The 16524-nt window shown below is 37.1% G+C and overlaps 1 protein-coding gene across 1 annotated transcript in view; it reads left to right on the top strand.

Moving 5' to 3' along the window:
* The window catches only part of LRP12 (LDL receptor related protein 12), a 52747-nt gene extending 37981 nt beyond the window's left edge, over positions 1-14766 (top strand). The window contains exons 5-7 of the mRNA XM_035317394.1: positions 5222-6323; positions 6912-7044; positions 11547-14766. Of these exons, the coding sequence (XP_035173285.1) occupies positions 5222-6323; positions 6912-7044; positions 11547-12410 (2099 nt within the window). The 3' untranslated portion in view covers positions 12411-14766. The remainder of the gene's footprint in view (positions 1-5221; positions 6324-6911; positions 7045-11546) is intronic.
* The last annotated feature ends 1758 nt before the right edge of the window (positions 14767-16524 follow it).

Here is a 16524-nt window from a genome sequence, read left to right as displayed (position 1 = left end):
TGTTTCCCCACATAGCCTAAGATTTGATTTTTATTTTTTTCTCCATCAGAATAAAATCAGTTTGTTAAATAGTTGGGTAGACTTCTGAGTAGCATGAGTATGGCAAGAGAGGGAAGAAATAGTGTGGTTGGTTATGTATTTTTTTGATTTATTTACATTTCGCACAGAAATTGTATCTTTTTTTTTCCTATCTCTGGTATAATCTCTTTAAATATAAAAATAAATCCTATATTTGTGATAACTTTAGCCAAGTACAGACATGGTTTTGTACAAGTGACTTTTCTCTTGAATAATCCAAGCATGCAACGTGAGTTAGTTACCAACAGTAATACCTTGAGACTGTTTTGTGTGCAATTTTTGCTCTCATAGCTGTTGACCAGAGAGAGAGGAGGAAGCCAGTCATGAATAAAGACTAGTTCAAAACTGTTTTCTGGCCTTATGGGGTTCTAGGATTTTATAATAGAATAATCATGGTGTTCTGAGTCTTCCTCATCAAAAACACCAGATTAGATTCTTCTTTGCTTTGGTAATGGTTTTGCGTTCTCTTACTCATATATGTTTATGCTCCATTCTCTGGCGTGCTCCAGATCTCTGCACACCTGCATTGAATTCCTGTCCTACATAAAACAATTCATATTCTCTTATACCTATCCACTGCCACCCATGTTCAAAACTACTCCACCAAGCCTCGGTAAAAGCACTGATCTTTTGTTCTCTAACCCAGCTTTGCTCCTGTTCTGTATTCTGCACTTTTCCTAATGGCTTTTTTCACTGTCAGAGCTCTTTTTCAAAACTAAAGTTCCCAGGAGGGCTTATCCCTGTATCATATATTTTGAAGCCTATGAAAAAAGTTCCCTCTATGCTTCAGCTCCTTGCAGTTTAGCAAGGCTGGGGCGAAGTAATGCAGCCATGCTTTAGATGCTGACTCAGCTTTCAGGACAATATTCCACCAGGATTTTTTCCTTACTGTCTCATCAAAAAACATGACTGGAAGAAACAGTTAGTGCCTAATCAGTAATCCTTCACTGCTGTTTCTGCTAACTGCCCACAGACGCCCTATGCTGGGCATTGGCTTCTGCCCCACTTATCTCACTGGCTCAGAGGAAAGGTAGAGTTCCTGCCTGGGGGGCTAGCAACAAGAAGAATGTTTTGGATAGGGATGTGGATTGGGTGGGGGAGGCAAGCCACAGGCTTAATAAAGTTATTTGAAAATCCTTTTCTGTCTTTTCCTCTAATCTTGAAACAGTTTCATTATGTAACCCCCCTTTTGGAAGAAGCTGTAACATTTCAACAACAAGTATCTTTTTTGTTTATGTTACTTGATTTCTTCTTGCTAGCATCATGCAATATACTCAGCTTAACACCTCAATAGATAATTTAGTCCACTGTTTCTGAATGTATTTCCAATAGTTTAAATGTATATTTTTAAAAATTATCCTTCTGAAACTGGCTTCATCTTGGTCCGTATGCTTGATATGATACTTGGTAAGTATTTTATATTTGAGGTGGTAGTATTGTGTTTCAGAGATCAGGGCGGTCCTCTAAAATTGTGAAGTGTCCTGTGAGACAACAGTTGAAAAATCTGCTTGAGTAATTGTGGTGGTTTTACCGTGCTAGGCGGCTGAACACCACAACCACTCTCTCACTGCCCCTCCTCAGATGAGGAGGGGAAGAAGTGAAGGAAAGAACAACTCACGGGTTGAGATAAGGATAATTTAATTAAAGGAAAAAATATTATTAAGGAAATATTATTATTAATTAAACAATTCAACTAAAGGGAAAAAAGGGAAAGGGGAAGAGGGAGGGGGAAAGGGAATAACTAAACAAAACAAGTAAAGGCTATGTGGAAGTGCAGAGGAAAGAAATTACTCTCTACTTCCCACAAATGAGCGATGCTTGACCACGTCCTTGAAGCAGGGCCTCAACGCACGTAGCCGGTGTTCGGGAGGAGGACAGACGTCTTCACAACGAGAGCCCACCCCTCCCCTCTTCTTCCTTTTTCCACCTTTTATTGCTGAGTGTGACATCATATGGTATGGACTATCCCTTTGGTTGGTTCAGGTCAGCTGCCCTGGTGATGTTTCCTTCTCACTTTTTGGCCCACCCCCTAGGAGGGTCCGAGAGAGTCCTGATACTGTGCCAGCACTTCTCAGCAGCAGACACAACACCGGTGTGATACCAGTTCTGTCCTAGCTACAAGTGCAGAGCGCAGCACTGTGTGGGCTGCTGCAGGGAAGGTTCACATCCCAGCCAGGCCCAGTACAGTAATATTTTAATTGCCTCTGCTTTGCAGTGTGAAAAGGAGGCTCCTGAAATGCCAGCTATGTTTTTGCTATATGTTCTGTTGTGCCATTGTGGTTTTCGATTTCTCCTCACTATTGTTATGCAGTAGTGCTCAGTTTAGCACCTGAGGCAGACTATCTATTTCAATGTTTCTAAGGCACTTCTTAAAGGTGGCATGTGATTGAAGAAAAAGGGGGTAAAAAAGTATTCCTTGTGTTGCGCAGATGCTATTTAGGTTTATTTTTACTGAAATGATAGAAACAGTAGAGATCACTGGCCTAAAAAGGACCATTAGGGAGCCTTGCATTTAAAATCTGTGTGGAAGTAGATAATGTCTTTAAGGAAAATATCCGTATTTCATTTTAAACAAAACCAAAACAACAACAAAAAATTCCATGCTCCAATTGTGGAAACATAGTTGACCATAAGGTGAAATTTTGTGATCGCTTTATTTGTCTTCCCTCTGTCTTCATTATGTGTACCCTAATGGGTCAGAGATTACTAATAGTCATTGATGTATAGTGAAAATAGAGTTAATAAAGGTAAAGAAGTTTATGTTCCTTCACACATGGAAGAATTGCATTAGTCCTTTGGCTACAACTGCAGTTGAGTTTTTGCTGATTATCTTGTCGTATCCCAAAGTCTTTTGAGGTATAACTTGCAAGGATAGTCTTAATTTGTACATATTCCTAGTTATTTTGTCACTCAATATTTGATTCGTAAATAAGATTTCCTGTTGTGATGACTCAAGGATCATTGGTTAAAAATGCTGACTCAGGGTCAAGAAGGCAGCTCTTTTCTGGAAAGTTTAAAAGACTACAGAAGAAGTGTTCGGGTTGAAATTGTATCTTGTTTCATTACTACAATATTGCCATGAATATTTACAGCTTCATGTTATATCTTTCTATTTAACATTTTTCAGATTCTGCAAGGTAGGAACGGTCAACTAGACTATAATCAGTACTTGAGCAAGTTTCACCAGGTCTTACACATATGATACTATATTGCCCTCCACCTATGGCCCACAATGATAGGACTGTCATGATCAGTCTAGGAGTGAATTCATGCGTACAAGTTTCACATTCAAAGCCCAGGATCATCCTAAGTATTTGCCATGCTAATATTACATATGCTGTGTGTGTATCAGAACAAGATCTAGTCATTTATACTAGATCTGTTCTTGTGTGGTTTTGTTGTTTTTTTATGAAATAAGAATTTTCTAAAATTTAATCACTGGCAGTGCCTGCTTTTCTATTTCACACTCAGTAAATTTGTTGACTTATATTCTCTTGAGCATTGATCTTAACATTTATCACCCTTGTTGGTTCCATATTTTCCTGTATTCTTTTTTTTAAAGCCTTAGGATTTGTGAGATGTTTCAAATGCTGTTATTGTTCTTGCATCTTTTTTTTTAAAGTTGATTCTTTCAAGGTCGCATATTTCTTTTTAATGCTTTTCAAGATACTGAAATTTAAAAAAAAAAAAAACTGATGTGACTTGACCCATCACAGCAGATCAGTTGCAGCAAGGGAAATCTGGACTTAGGTATGAGGAGTCTTATCACTTTGAGTGGTTCAGCATTGGAACGTTTAAAATACTTGATTGGATAAGACCCTGAACAACCCAATCATAAAATCATAGAATATCTGGAGTTGGAAGGGACCCATAAGGATCATCAAGTCCAACTCCTAAACGTTAACAAGTCCAACTCCTCAAACTTCACTTAGTGTTGTTATGAGCAGATTATTTGATTAGGTGGCGTCCAGAGATCCCTTCCAATCTGAATTGTTTTGTTGTAAAGCAAGATAGAACCTGCTTCTCCTGGGAAAGTTTGCATTTCAGTAAGTTCATCGTTGTCCCTGTCCTGTTTCTTTTTTAAAACCATAAGTACACTGTTATTTAGATTCAGTATGTATTTGTCTAAATTATTTATTGAATTACTGCTGTGTAGGACCATCTGCATTGCAGATTTTTTTTAATGCTTTTTGGAGGATTGACCATGGCAGTTTGTTTTATAGCCTATTTTACAGTCTGTACCATCATCTTTAGAAGTTTAGTGATTTTTAAATGATACGGGGTGTTTGACTCAGCTAAGTTGTTACAGAGATTAAATAAATTGCTTCTGAGGTATGCTTCAGTGTTCAACACGGATGGAACCTTAATAAATGAATCTTGGGAAAAAAAATATTGGTTACAAATGTGGTAGTAACCACTAGACAGCATTTGCATAAATAAAGGTGTCTTATTTTTTTTCAGAATTAAAAAAAAAAATCCATACTTTCTGGACCACTGCTTGCATCCTTAATGTTTAAAGCATAATTGTGTGCTTAGCCAAGTATGCTGGTGCTTTTCAGTACAGTCTTCTCTCTTGATTGCTGGGGGAGAGCCAAGAGGAGACAATGGGAGGAGAGTGAGGAGAGAAATTTCTGTCTTAGGTTGGGGGTAATAAGTGACCTTCAACTGTCAGCTTCTCTCTTGCTATAGATCCTTATGTACAAGGGTAAGGTAGGAACCTGTGAAGATGGGGGAGAGAACTAACTGCTTTTAGGAGAAGGAATTTGAGGAGGTAACTACAGGACAAAATGTTTCTATATTTAGCATGAATGAGAAGAGAAACAGTTTTTTTCCTGATTTATTTTTTGCACCTTAGAAGCTGGGTTTTTCAATCACTATAAAAGAGCATTGTTTTCTTACATAGGTTAAAGTTATTTAACTGAACGTAGCTAAGAATGGCGCTTATGCTGATGTCCTCACAGAACTTAGACTTGAAAAGCTGCTTTATCTTGAAACGTTGAAAGCTATGATGATTTACAGAGATTTTAAATAGTTGTTTTGCCATTGTCATCTACTTGATGCAGCAAATAAATATGCAACACAAACCATAAATCTTTTTTTTTTTTTTTTTAGTTTTTTTTATAACTCTTCCCTTCTTCCCCAGGAAAGTCTGATGAACCAAATTGTGATTGTGACCAGTTCCATTGTGCTAATGGGAAGTGTATTCCAGAAGCTTGGAAGTGTAATAATATGGATGAATGTGGAGACAACTCTGATGAAGAAATCTGTGCCAAAGCTAATCCTCCAACAGCTTCTTCCTTTCAACCTTGTGCTAACAATCAGTTCCAGTGTCTTTCTCGCTTCACCAAGCTTTACACTTGCCTTCCAGAATCTTTAAAATGTGATGGTAACATCGATTGTCTTGACCTAGGAGACGAAATAGACTGTGACGTGCCAACATGTGGGCAGTGGTTAAAATACTTTTATGGTACTTTCAGTTCTCCCAACTACCCTGACTTCTATCCGCCTGGAAGCAACTGCACCTGGCTGATAGACACTGGTGACCATCGCAAAGTAATTTTGCGATTCACGGATTTTAAACTTGATGGTACAGGCTATGGAGACTATGTCAAAATATACGATGGATTAGAAGAGAATCCACGGAGGCTGTTGCGTGTGCTAACAGCATTTGACTCTCATGCTCCCCTCACGGTTGTTTCATCCTCAGGACAGATAAGAGTGCATTTTTGTGCTGACAAAGTAAATGCTGCAAGAGGATTCAATGCCACCTATCAAGTGGATGGCTTCTGTTTGCCCTGGGAAATTCCATGTGGTGGAAATTGGGGTTGCTACACGGAGCAGCAACGCTGTGATGGCTACTGGCACTGTCCGAACGGAAGGGATGAAACCAACTGCACCATGTGCCAAAGAGATGAGTTTCCCTGTTCTCGAAATGGTGTTTGCTACCCTCGTTCGGATCGCTGCAACTACCAGAATCATTGCCCTAATGGTTCAGATGAAAAAAATTGTTTCTTCTGTCAGCCAGGAAACTTTCATTGTAAAAATAACCGCTGTGTGTTTGAGAGCTGGGTTTGTGATTCTCAAGATGACTGTGGTGATGGCAGTGATGAAGAGAATTGCCCAGTCATTGTGCCCACTAGAGTAATAACTGCAGCTGTCATTGGGAGTCTTATTTGTGGACTGCTGCTTGTCATTGCACTGGGATGTACTTGTAAATTGTACTCACTCAGGATGTTTGAGCGAAGGTAAGTAGAACAGATGGACTCAGGTACTTAAATTTTAAAAATGCTTTCATATCTGTTGTTGAAACATTACTCAAACCACTTCTATTCACATACAATTATTTTTTCATGTGATTTCTAAAGGTTCGTTTGAAAGGGAATAGAAGTATTCTGATCACTTAACTGTTTTCACATTATTACCCAAAAGCTTCATTTTTGTAGTTAATATTTAAATTCTGTCTAACAATTTTTCTTTTATTGTAGACTCTGTCATGCCATGATTACTCACTCTTCACTTTTTAAAAATATTTTTAGCATCTATAATGGTGTCTTTTATATTTAGCCAATGCTTTTTTGTAGGGATTTATTGTTGCAGGGGTGTTTTTTTGTTTTTGTTTTTTATGATCTGGACAGACCCATGGGACTGACTGCAAGGACTTACTGTATTTTGAACAAATTATACTGACATTTTAACAATTAAATTTCAATTAAAGTAATAAAATTTAATCTGCTGAAAGCTGTTGTTTTAGAATAGTCTGATGTAGTTCTACGCTCAGATTTAAATCTTTATTGTAGTTGTATGTATTATGAATTTTTTTTTCTCTTTGAAAGATCATTTGAAACTCACTTGTCACGGGTTGAGGCTGAACTGTTAAGAAGAGAAGCTCCTCCGTCTTATGGACAGTTAATTGCCCAGGGTTTAATACCACCAGTTGAAGATTTTCCTGTTTGTTCACCAAACCAGGTAAGACTCCAAAAATCAGGCAGACTAGTCAAAATTTAAAGATACTAAAATCTATTTTGCATTCCTTGTCCTTTTTTGTTTGTTTTATAGCATTTATTCTTCTTCCTTTCGTGCCGATAAGTATTATATTAAAGATGAGCTGTTGGACAACTCATAATAAGGGTAGCACCACACAGTTTAATTTCCAGATTTTTTTTTATTGTTGAAAGCCAGTAATGCACAGTATAGAATCATTCTTGCTGGAAAAGATAGTATAGAGTGATAGACCCAGCTGTATGCTCTGTATTATGTTGTGGAAGTTAAGATTGCAAGCTAGCACTTTAAAATTTGGGAAAGATTAGAGCATGCAAAACCATTTTACACACATCCATTGTGCATATGTGTTTAGGTATGATCAAGCCTACTATGCATGGAAAAAACGATGGTAAAGGCAAGGCTATAATATAAAATTAATGGCAAAGTAACAAAGTAAAAGTGAGTAAATAGGAGTTAATCGTATCTGGCCATCTTGATACTCACAGGTAGCATTAGCACAAATTTATTTGGCTAAGGAAAATATCTATCAAAACAGCTTTTTCCATAAAAAATATTTTGGCTTTTGGTTAAAATATTCTACTGCGTGAAATAGAAGAAAAGTCTAGGAATCTTGCTGTAGTGCTGTGCTAGTATTGGTATTAAGCTGTGTTGTGTTGCATTTAATACAGCAAAGTTTACTGTTAGCTAGTGTTGGTGAGCTGGTAAGAAAAATCATTACAATACCGTAAGGGGAGAGTTTTCTGTATTTTAAGTGGAACTGATTTCATTACACTTACTCTGCCATAGATTTCACTTATTATTTCATGCATGCATGTTCACAAGAAGCAGGACGTTTGAAACCTAGTAGTCTTGCTAGGATTACTTATGGTGATACAGAGCTAACACCAGTTATTGTGTCCTCATCACGTCCTGTGTTCTTTCTGAGTGGTGACCATGTGCTGTTCTGTGCACCTTCTGTCAACTTTGGGATGCGGCGATCATAGTCTTTTGCTTCCTTACTCTCTCACCTCTGTTTTTTCTCACTTGACTGACTTCTTTGTTTTGTGTTGCAATCCTTGTAGTCTGTTCTTTTTATGAAGTAGGTGTCTAGAGAAGCTGTATGTGATTGTACTGATTTCCCACTGATGAAGATACATGCTATTCTTTTATCTTTTCTACTGTTATCACAGAACTTCTTCATTTCACTTATCTTCATTTCATGCCTACATTTCTCTTCTTACTCCATCTATATGATCTTAATGTTTTAATTAAAAATTTCTTCAAAGGTAGATTGCATTACCCTATAGCACATTTGCTTACTCCACTGCTTAGGTAAATGGTACAAATTGGGGATTGTGATCCGTCACAAATGATTTTATACAGTAAAAGAAGAAAAAATGTTGCGGTTGGTATGAGAGACCTTGAAAGCAGACCCAAAACAAGATACTGTGAAAACTTCTCAGTAGATAAATTAGCAATAGAAAGGTCATTTGAATGGAAAACAAGATCTTTTTTCTAGGGCTAACTGAAATATTTTTGTAAGTACGTGAGCTTTGTAAAGAATGCTAATAATGCATGCTATAGAAGCATTGAATCTCACTGGATGGGTTATCATGTTTAAGCTTAAAAATAATCCCGTACCCCTACGGGTTTGGCTTGCTGTCCTCTTTCTGAAATTAAGGGTGTCCCTCAGATGTCTGTTTTGGGACCAGTACTGTTTTATATCTTTATCAATGTCAAAGACAGTGGAATTGAGTGCACTCTCAGCAAGTTTGCAGATGACACTAAGCTGAATGATGCAGTTGGCATCATTCAGCTTAGTGAATGATGGAAGGGGTGCCATCCAGAAGGAAGGGGTGCCATCCAAAGGGACCTGGGCAAGCTTGAGAAGTGGGCCCATGTGAACCTCATGAGGTTCAACAGGGCCAAGTGCAAGGTGCTGCAAATGGGGCAGGGCAATCCCAGAAATGAGCACAAACTGGGAAAAGAACTCAGTGAGATAGTTGCGGTGGACAAAAAGCTTGACACAAGCCAGCAGTGTGCACTTGCAGCCCAGAAGGCCGACTGCACCGTGGGCTTCATCAACAGAGGAGTGGCCAGCAGATTGCGGGAGGTGATTGTCCTATCTGCTCTGCCCTTGTGAGGCCCCACCTGGGGTGCTGTGTTCAGCTCTGGGACCCTCAGAACAAGAAAGCTGTGGGCATTAAAGGAAAATGAAAGTGGTCCAGAGGAGGGGCAGGAAGATGCTCAGAGAGCTGGAGCACCTCTCCTGTGGAGAAAGCTGAGAGAGCTACGGATGTTCAGCCTGGAGAAGAGAAGGCTCTGGACAGACTTCTTGCAGCCTTTCAGTACTTAAAAGTGACTTTAAATAAATAAATAATGGAGAGCAACTTTTCAAAGATTTTTTTTTCAAAAGAAATTAAACTTCACCAGTTTGTGATGCAGCTATTTTCACAAGTTTCTTGAAGTAGGGCTAGGTCAAGGAAGTTTGTTAAGACAGTGCAATTGCTATGCCCAGATATCTAATTCCTCTGGTACAGGCAACTTGAAGCAAAACAATGTTTCCTACACATGCCTACCCTGTATAGGTTTTTCAGATTTGGTGCATGTGAACATATTTAGGAATAACCAAGACTTTTGGATGAACTTGGTTTGCTCAGTCCTGTTTTTCATCATGAAACTCCACAAAGATTGCCTAAAGATCTTGATTTTTACTAAAAATCAAATTGCTTGATAGGACAATTCTGAAAAACCCAGCTATGTATTGGCTGTAAGTCAGAGGTTGTTACCAAGCCTTTTACAAAGCTATGCAATTATGGAAATTTTCTTTTATCTTCAGTCAAGTTAAGTTGAATTATCTAGTTATAATTGTTTTGGGTATAGTTTTGTTTTGTTTTATTTTAATTGAAATATAATGGAATTAGTGGCCATCTTCCATAGTAACACATAGCATGTAGATGCTTCTTAGTTGTTCAATGTAACCGTAATTTCATACTCAATTAAAAATACTGATGCAAATATTGATGCATATACAATAGTTTTGAAGAGTGAAAGAAAGTAAGTTCCTTGGTTGTTTTGATTTGTATATAATGCTTTGTGCATAAAGCTGATGCGTGCCTTCAGTACTAGATTTTCAAGCGTGGGGAGCGGTCTCTCCTGTACCTTTTGAAAGTAAGGCTACTGAACATACGTATTTATATGCTTGAATTCAAATGTCATTCTATGAATTACTGGAAGGGAAGAGGTAGATCAAAGTACATCAAAGTGTTATTTGGATGCTGTTGTGTATGCCCTGTGGCATCTGAAGGACTATGGAAGGGAGTTGAAGATGATGTCCAATCACTAAAGTTCATTGTAAGCAAAGTGAAATGTATACATATGTTACGTTAATCTTAGTTTGAAAAAAAAAAAAAAAAGGCTGTTCTGAAGAATATTCTATTTTGTTTTTACAATAATCTTCATTAAAAGGATGTGAATATGGATTTTATCCTGTAATTCAATGCAGCAATGAGTACTTCCAGAGCTGTGGCCATCTGGCAGATTTTCTACCCTAATGTTGCTGAGAACTGAGCTACTTAGCTGAGGTGGCATTTTCTCTAATTCTGAATAAGGGAACACCAAGTCAAAGGTGTTAGTACGATCATGTTACCTTACAACTTAGAGGTTGCACAAGATTTTAAGCAGAAAAATTCAGGCACATATTATTCTGTAACTGACTAGAAAATTCATACCAAAATTGAGAAACGTATGATTTAGAACACACAAGATAATTTTAATTAAACGGAAGCATGAAAGCATCTTGAATCTGGAATTAAATGATTATGCAAGAATGGGGGAAAAAAAACTACAAGCATCTCTGCTGGAGAGGTTATTTAATTTAATTTCTACTTTAAGCAGCCCCATGATAGTTGGCAACAAATGGTCACGTCTGTTAAATCTTGAGGAGTTTCTGGAGGATTTCTTCTTTAAATCCCAAACTTTTTGAGGCATGTTAATATGTACTTTCTCTGAAGTCCACAGAGACTACTTTATCTTCTTGATAAGACTATGTAAAAGATCTTGCATACCTGCTGTATCATACTTTCTGCACTGGATTTTTGGCTCTACTGTTCCATAATCAGTGTTCCATATTCAGGTTATAGTGCATCTTTTTTCACTTTGCCTTTCTTGGAGATCATTGATTTGGACAAAAATGTACCTTATATACTTCATTGCTTTTTTATTTCCCTTTTTCTTCTGTACATATTTCCTCTTAATTTCCCTGGTCATAACGTTTTCTTCTCAAGAGAATCCAGGCTTCTTTCAAACCTGCTTTATGTTTCAAATAACTTACTGTTACATATACCAGATCTTTAATATTAAAGACTGATTTTTTAAAAATATTTAAGACTCTAACCTTTGTGATTATATGCTGTTGGGCACAATAGTTGTCATTTTTCTTGCCAGCATATTGTCAACACTTCATTGTTGTTTGTCTTCTCATTCAGGCTTCGGTTCTGGAAAACCTGAGACTGGCAGTGCGATCTCAACTTGGATTTACCTCCATCAGACTTCCTATTGCTGGCAGATCAAGTAACATTTGGAATCGAATTTTTAATTTTGCAAGGTCGCGTCATTCTGGATCACTGGCATTGGTCTCAGCAGATGGAGATGATGTTGCCAGTCAAAGTACTAGTAGAGAAGCTGAAAGAAGTAATACTCACAGAAGCCTGTTTTCTGTTGAATCTGATGATACAGATACAGAAAATGAAAGAAGAGACACAGCAGGAGCAGTCGGTGGTGTTGCTGCCACCTTGCCTCAGAAAGTCCCGCCTGCAACGGCAATAGAAGCAACAGTAGGAGCATGTGGAAGCTCCTCTGCTCAGAGTGGCAGTAGTGGAAACACGGATAGTGGAAGAGAAGCAGCAAGCGTAGAGCCCCCAAGCACAAGTCCTGCACGTCACCAGCTCACTAGTGCGCTAAGTCGTATGACTCAAGGCTTACGCTGGGTACGCTTTACGTTAGGGAGATCAAGCTCAGTGAATCAGAACCAAAGTCCTTTGAGACAGCTTGATAATGGGGTAAGTGGAAGAGAAGAGGATGATGATGTTGAAATGTTAATTCCAGTCTCTGATGTAGCATCAGACTTTGACATGAATGACTGTTCAAGACCTCTACTTGATCTCAGCTCAGATCAAGGACCAGGGCTTAGACAGCCTTACAGTGCAACACATCACGGTGTAAGGTCATGCAATCGAGATGGCCCCTGTGAGAGCTGTGGCATCGTACACACTGCCCAGATACCTGACACTTGCTTAGAAGCAACAGTGAAAAATGAAACTAGTGACGATGAGGCATTATTACTCTGCTAGGTACGGATTGTTTAGGAAAGATTGTGTACAAGTTGGAGCAATATCTGTCATTGTTTTGTACTTCACAGTTAAAACTAGTTTTTAGTTTAAAAAATCCAGGACGTTATGTTAAAACTATTTTAGCAACTGTGTGGTTGATTAAACATTTCTTATACTGGATGACTTTATGGAACTATTAGAGTGAACGTTTAATAGCTCTGAATACACAGTATGTGTATCCAGTATAATCTGATTACTCTTTAAACTGAAGTTATCCCAGTTAGTTTCAAATTTAGTTTATCCTGGTACTTTAGTTCAAAACAGAAACATGGCCGCACAAGACTTAAATGGCTGCCTGTTTAACCCCATATTAACAGGTGAATTTGTACAGAATTATTTTCCTTTAGGAATTGACTCTGTTGTATTATTGCCAACATACTTGTAACTTAATATACTAAATGCTGGTAAGGATTGTTAATGTAAAATATGTACTTTTATTTGAGTTTATACATTTTGTCTAAATATTCTTGAATTTCATTATAATGTGAACTTATTTAAAGGGAGGAGAAACTTTCTCCAGGAGCATTTTTTTCAGAAGTACAAAATGCAATGATTTGTGAAATTTAGATACAATAGATAAACTGATGGCAAAAGCTTTTATAGCAGTGACTTTCCTAAACTGCAATCTAATATGGTACAGTCAATTAGTATGTAAAATCCCCAGTTGTTAGTCTTTCCATTTTGAAGTAAAAAAGGGCCGAAGATATTACAATATGTGTTAGTTCTTTAAATATCCGATATGTACAAATACACTACAGAGTAAGTTCCAACTGGTAATAGATCTTTCCCTAATACTGTAGGGTATAAAGCTTGTTTGGACTCAAGGGATTTGCACTAAAATCATATTAAGGTCTCTAAATGAGCTTAGTGCACAAGCACTATCACTTTAAGTACTATTATTGTCTAATATTGCAATGGCTATATATTTCCCATGGCTCTTTTCTTGGGGTGTTGCATTTTTGTTGCAATTGAATTTGCTTTACTAATTCCCTATTTATTCATTGTATTTAAAAACTGGTTTACTTGGTTGCAGACTGGTTGTTTTTTTTTAAAAAAAAAAAAAATCCCTTTCAATGTATTTTTTTATGATACTACATGTTGGAGCGAAACAGATCAATGGAGAAAGCTCATAACTTCCAATTTTGTGATAAGCAGGTTAATACATGGCTACTGGCTTGACAACAAGAATCTACACCTTTTAAAAACAAAAATGTCAACTACTGTTTTATTTATTCTTTGCCAGTCTGTTTTTATGAGGCTTAAAGATCCAGTATGAAATGTATTTGTGTGTGATTGTATGCTATTTATTAAATTTTAAATACTTTGTTGAATGTCATTTTAAAGCATGTTTAAAGTCTTGTGCATTTCTGTCGTGTTATGCTGTCAGGCAGAACTGACTAAAATGTTTTAATACGTATCAAAATTAAATTGAATTTTTGTTATGTTTTTGAGGTACTTTTAAAGATAAATCCAAGGTCTGTCTGGCTTTTTATTTTACTTTTTAAAAATCCTCATCTCTGAAGTACAAATCACATGCAGAAAAAACAAATAACTGAATGGATTCCAAAGTGTATATATCTTCTCCCTCTTCTCTTCATTCACAGACACTGGGATGAGAAAAATAAGTAATTTTACCATCTGGTTGATTTAATTCACAAGAGTTAGTAGGTAAAATCTGAGTTCAGGACACAGTTATGTAGATTTGTGCTTTTGAGGAGCTTATGTGCAATACAGTTGTAAAAGATTTTATTATAATAACCCATGCGGTTTCAAGTTTCAGAACAGATCACATCACGCTGGTACCAGTTCAGGTACAGATTGGCCCATAATTCCACATACCCAAGTAAAAGTCATCAATGGCCATTTTTATTCACATTGAATAATATCTAAATCTGTGGGTAATCTTTAGTCTGATTTCAGTGGCATTGCTTATGGAGCAGGCGATGTTGCAATATGAACATGGTAACACACCCTGAAATATATGTGAACAGTATGTCCTGGTATAAAATACTGGGTTTTTAAACCTTCCTAACGAATTATCATTAGAAAGTGGTTACAGACATGTTTGTCACTGAGGCAGATGCATTTTGAAGAGGTCGTCTTCACAGAATACCTTACATACATATGTAAAGTGATCTAAAGTGGTTCCATTAGATACCCCAAATAGCATGTACCTATGGACTCCATATTGCAGATGTAAAAAGAATACAATGTTTGATTTGTTTTAAAGGATAAATGCTACACATTAAACTGAGAAGTTGGATTTGATTGAGAATTTCGAAAATTGTAAATAAAATCCATATTTGTATGAGGCTAATTTGTCGCAGTGATTTTTTTCGTAGTGATTTTAAAGGGAATAATCAAATCTCCTCTGATTAATAAAGTACTTGATTGGTTTTACTTTTTTAAAAAAAAAAAACTGAGTTGTTTAAGTCCTGTTACTTACTTTCATTTTATTTTGGAGCTGCTTGAACTAACATTTTGTTTAAATGATTCTTGGTTTGGCTCTGCATCAGTGCTAGTAATATTTTGAAGAAAAGTTAATGATTCACTGTGGAATTATTTTCTGTAATAAATCACTTTCATCTGAAAGCTTTAAAGAATGTAGGTTGTTGTGAGGTAAATTTTTTTTCCTCGTGTAAAGTTTTCTCCTCATGGAAAGCTTTCTAGACATTGAAGGAGTTGATCATTGTTCCTTTTCACTTATCACACCTTTGTGGCACACCTTTGTGGTCATCCGATTTGCATTGAAGTATTAAGGGGGCTGACCGAGCCTCTGCCACAAGAGTTTGTTTTATTTCCAAAACCAAGTCCATTTTCATTACAGTTCAGCAAGTATTACTGATAAATCTTCTTTCAAAATGATTCCCAGGAGATAACACTGGGATTAGTTACATTATCTGTTGTTCTGATTCCTGTCCAAATGCCAAAGCAGGAACTTGTGGCAGAGTTTGGTTTCAACCTAGGCAAATCCCAGTTCAGATTTGGAACACAGAATTTTTCAGTGCGCCTTCACATTACATTCTTGCTGTAGGTCAATGTTAATAACAGGTTTTCCTGTTAAGATGAGTTTTTCCTTGATTTGTGAAATGTGGATGTTTACTGTCCTGTTTCATTCCCCTAGTACTCTTCAACTGCTGCAGTCATCTTCTGGAAGTACTGCACATTTTCCGTAAATCTTGTTTTAAGTCAACGGCTTTAATCTTTCTGCAGCTGTGATGAGTGAGGTTGGGGTTGCGGGGCTGTTATTTGTTTTGTTTTGGCTGTCTCTCTCTTCCTCTCATGTAAGTTTCTGAAACTAAGTAGTTGGTATCTAAATTCCTCCAGGATATTACCTACAACTGAATTGCACGAAGTGAAGTATGTTCTGAAAGCATGAGGAGTAAGTCTGTCCTTTTGCTAAGTCACTAAAAGTTTGGGTAAGCAAATCAATTCTTAAAATTGTTTTCCTTCTTTCCCTTTTTCCTTTCCCTGTTCTGATATTTATATGACTACTGTTGTTAGCTATCCCTTATCCAAGTAAATTGAGTTCTAACATTTTAAATATAAGGCTTGTCTGCATATTGGAACATCATACAGAGATGTTTTATGGCACAACATTCCTTTCATGTCAATATATTCGTCCAGTTTAGGCTTCCATTCACAATCAGTACCGCACTGTTGTGTATGTGATGAAGAGTAGGCTGGGGAAGAGAATGGAGTATTCACTAATTTGAAGTTGTATCTAACAAGGCAGATACACAAGACTTCCTACACAACTGATGGGGTTAATGACACAAGCAGTGTCATAGAAGCAATTTAAGTTAGTGATTCCTAATTAATCTCACTTGAAGAAAGGGCATTTGGAGAAAGCCAACATTAACAATACATAGCTGAACTTTGTAAATATCCTGGCACTGATTATTCTGTTTCTAATATCTTCGCCTGTGAAATTTTGGAGAACTTAGCTCTCAGCATTAGGTCCTCCTTGTGACCACGTTGCATGAAATTGTCAAAGTCAACAGAAAAAATAATAGGAAAGAACTTTTCTTCACTTGCCTTGTTTGAAAGGTAATTCTACATTATAGCCACCCTG

Source organism: Oxyura jamaicensis, chromosome 2 (assembly GCF_011077185.1).
Source record: "Oxyura jamaicensis isolate SHBP4307 breed ruddy duck chromosome 2, BPBGC_Ojam_1.0, whole genome shotgun sequence".
Taxonomy (NCBI): Eukaryota; Metazoa; Chordata; class Aves; order Anseriformes; family Anatidae; genus Oxyura; species Oxyura jamaicensis.
Note: the sequence above shows the minus strand (reverse complement) of the source record. Positions and strands in the feature narration are given on the sequence as shown.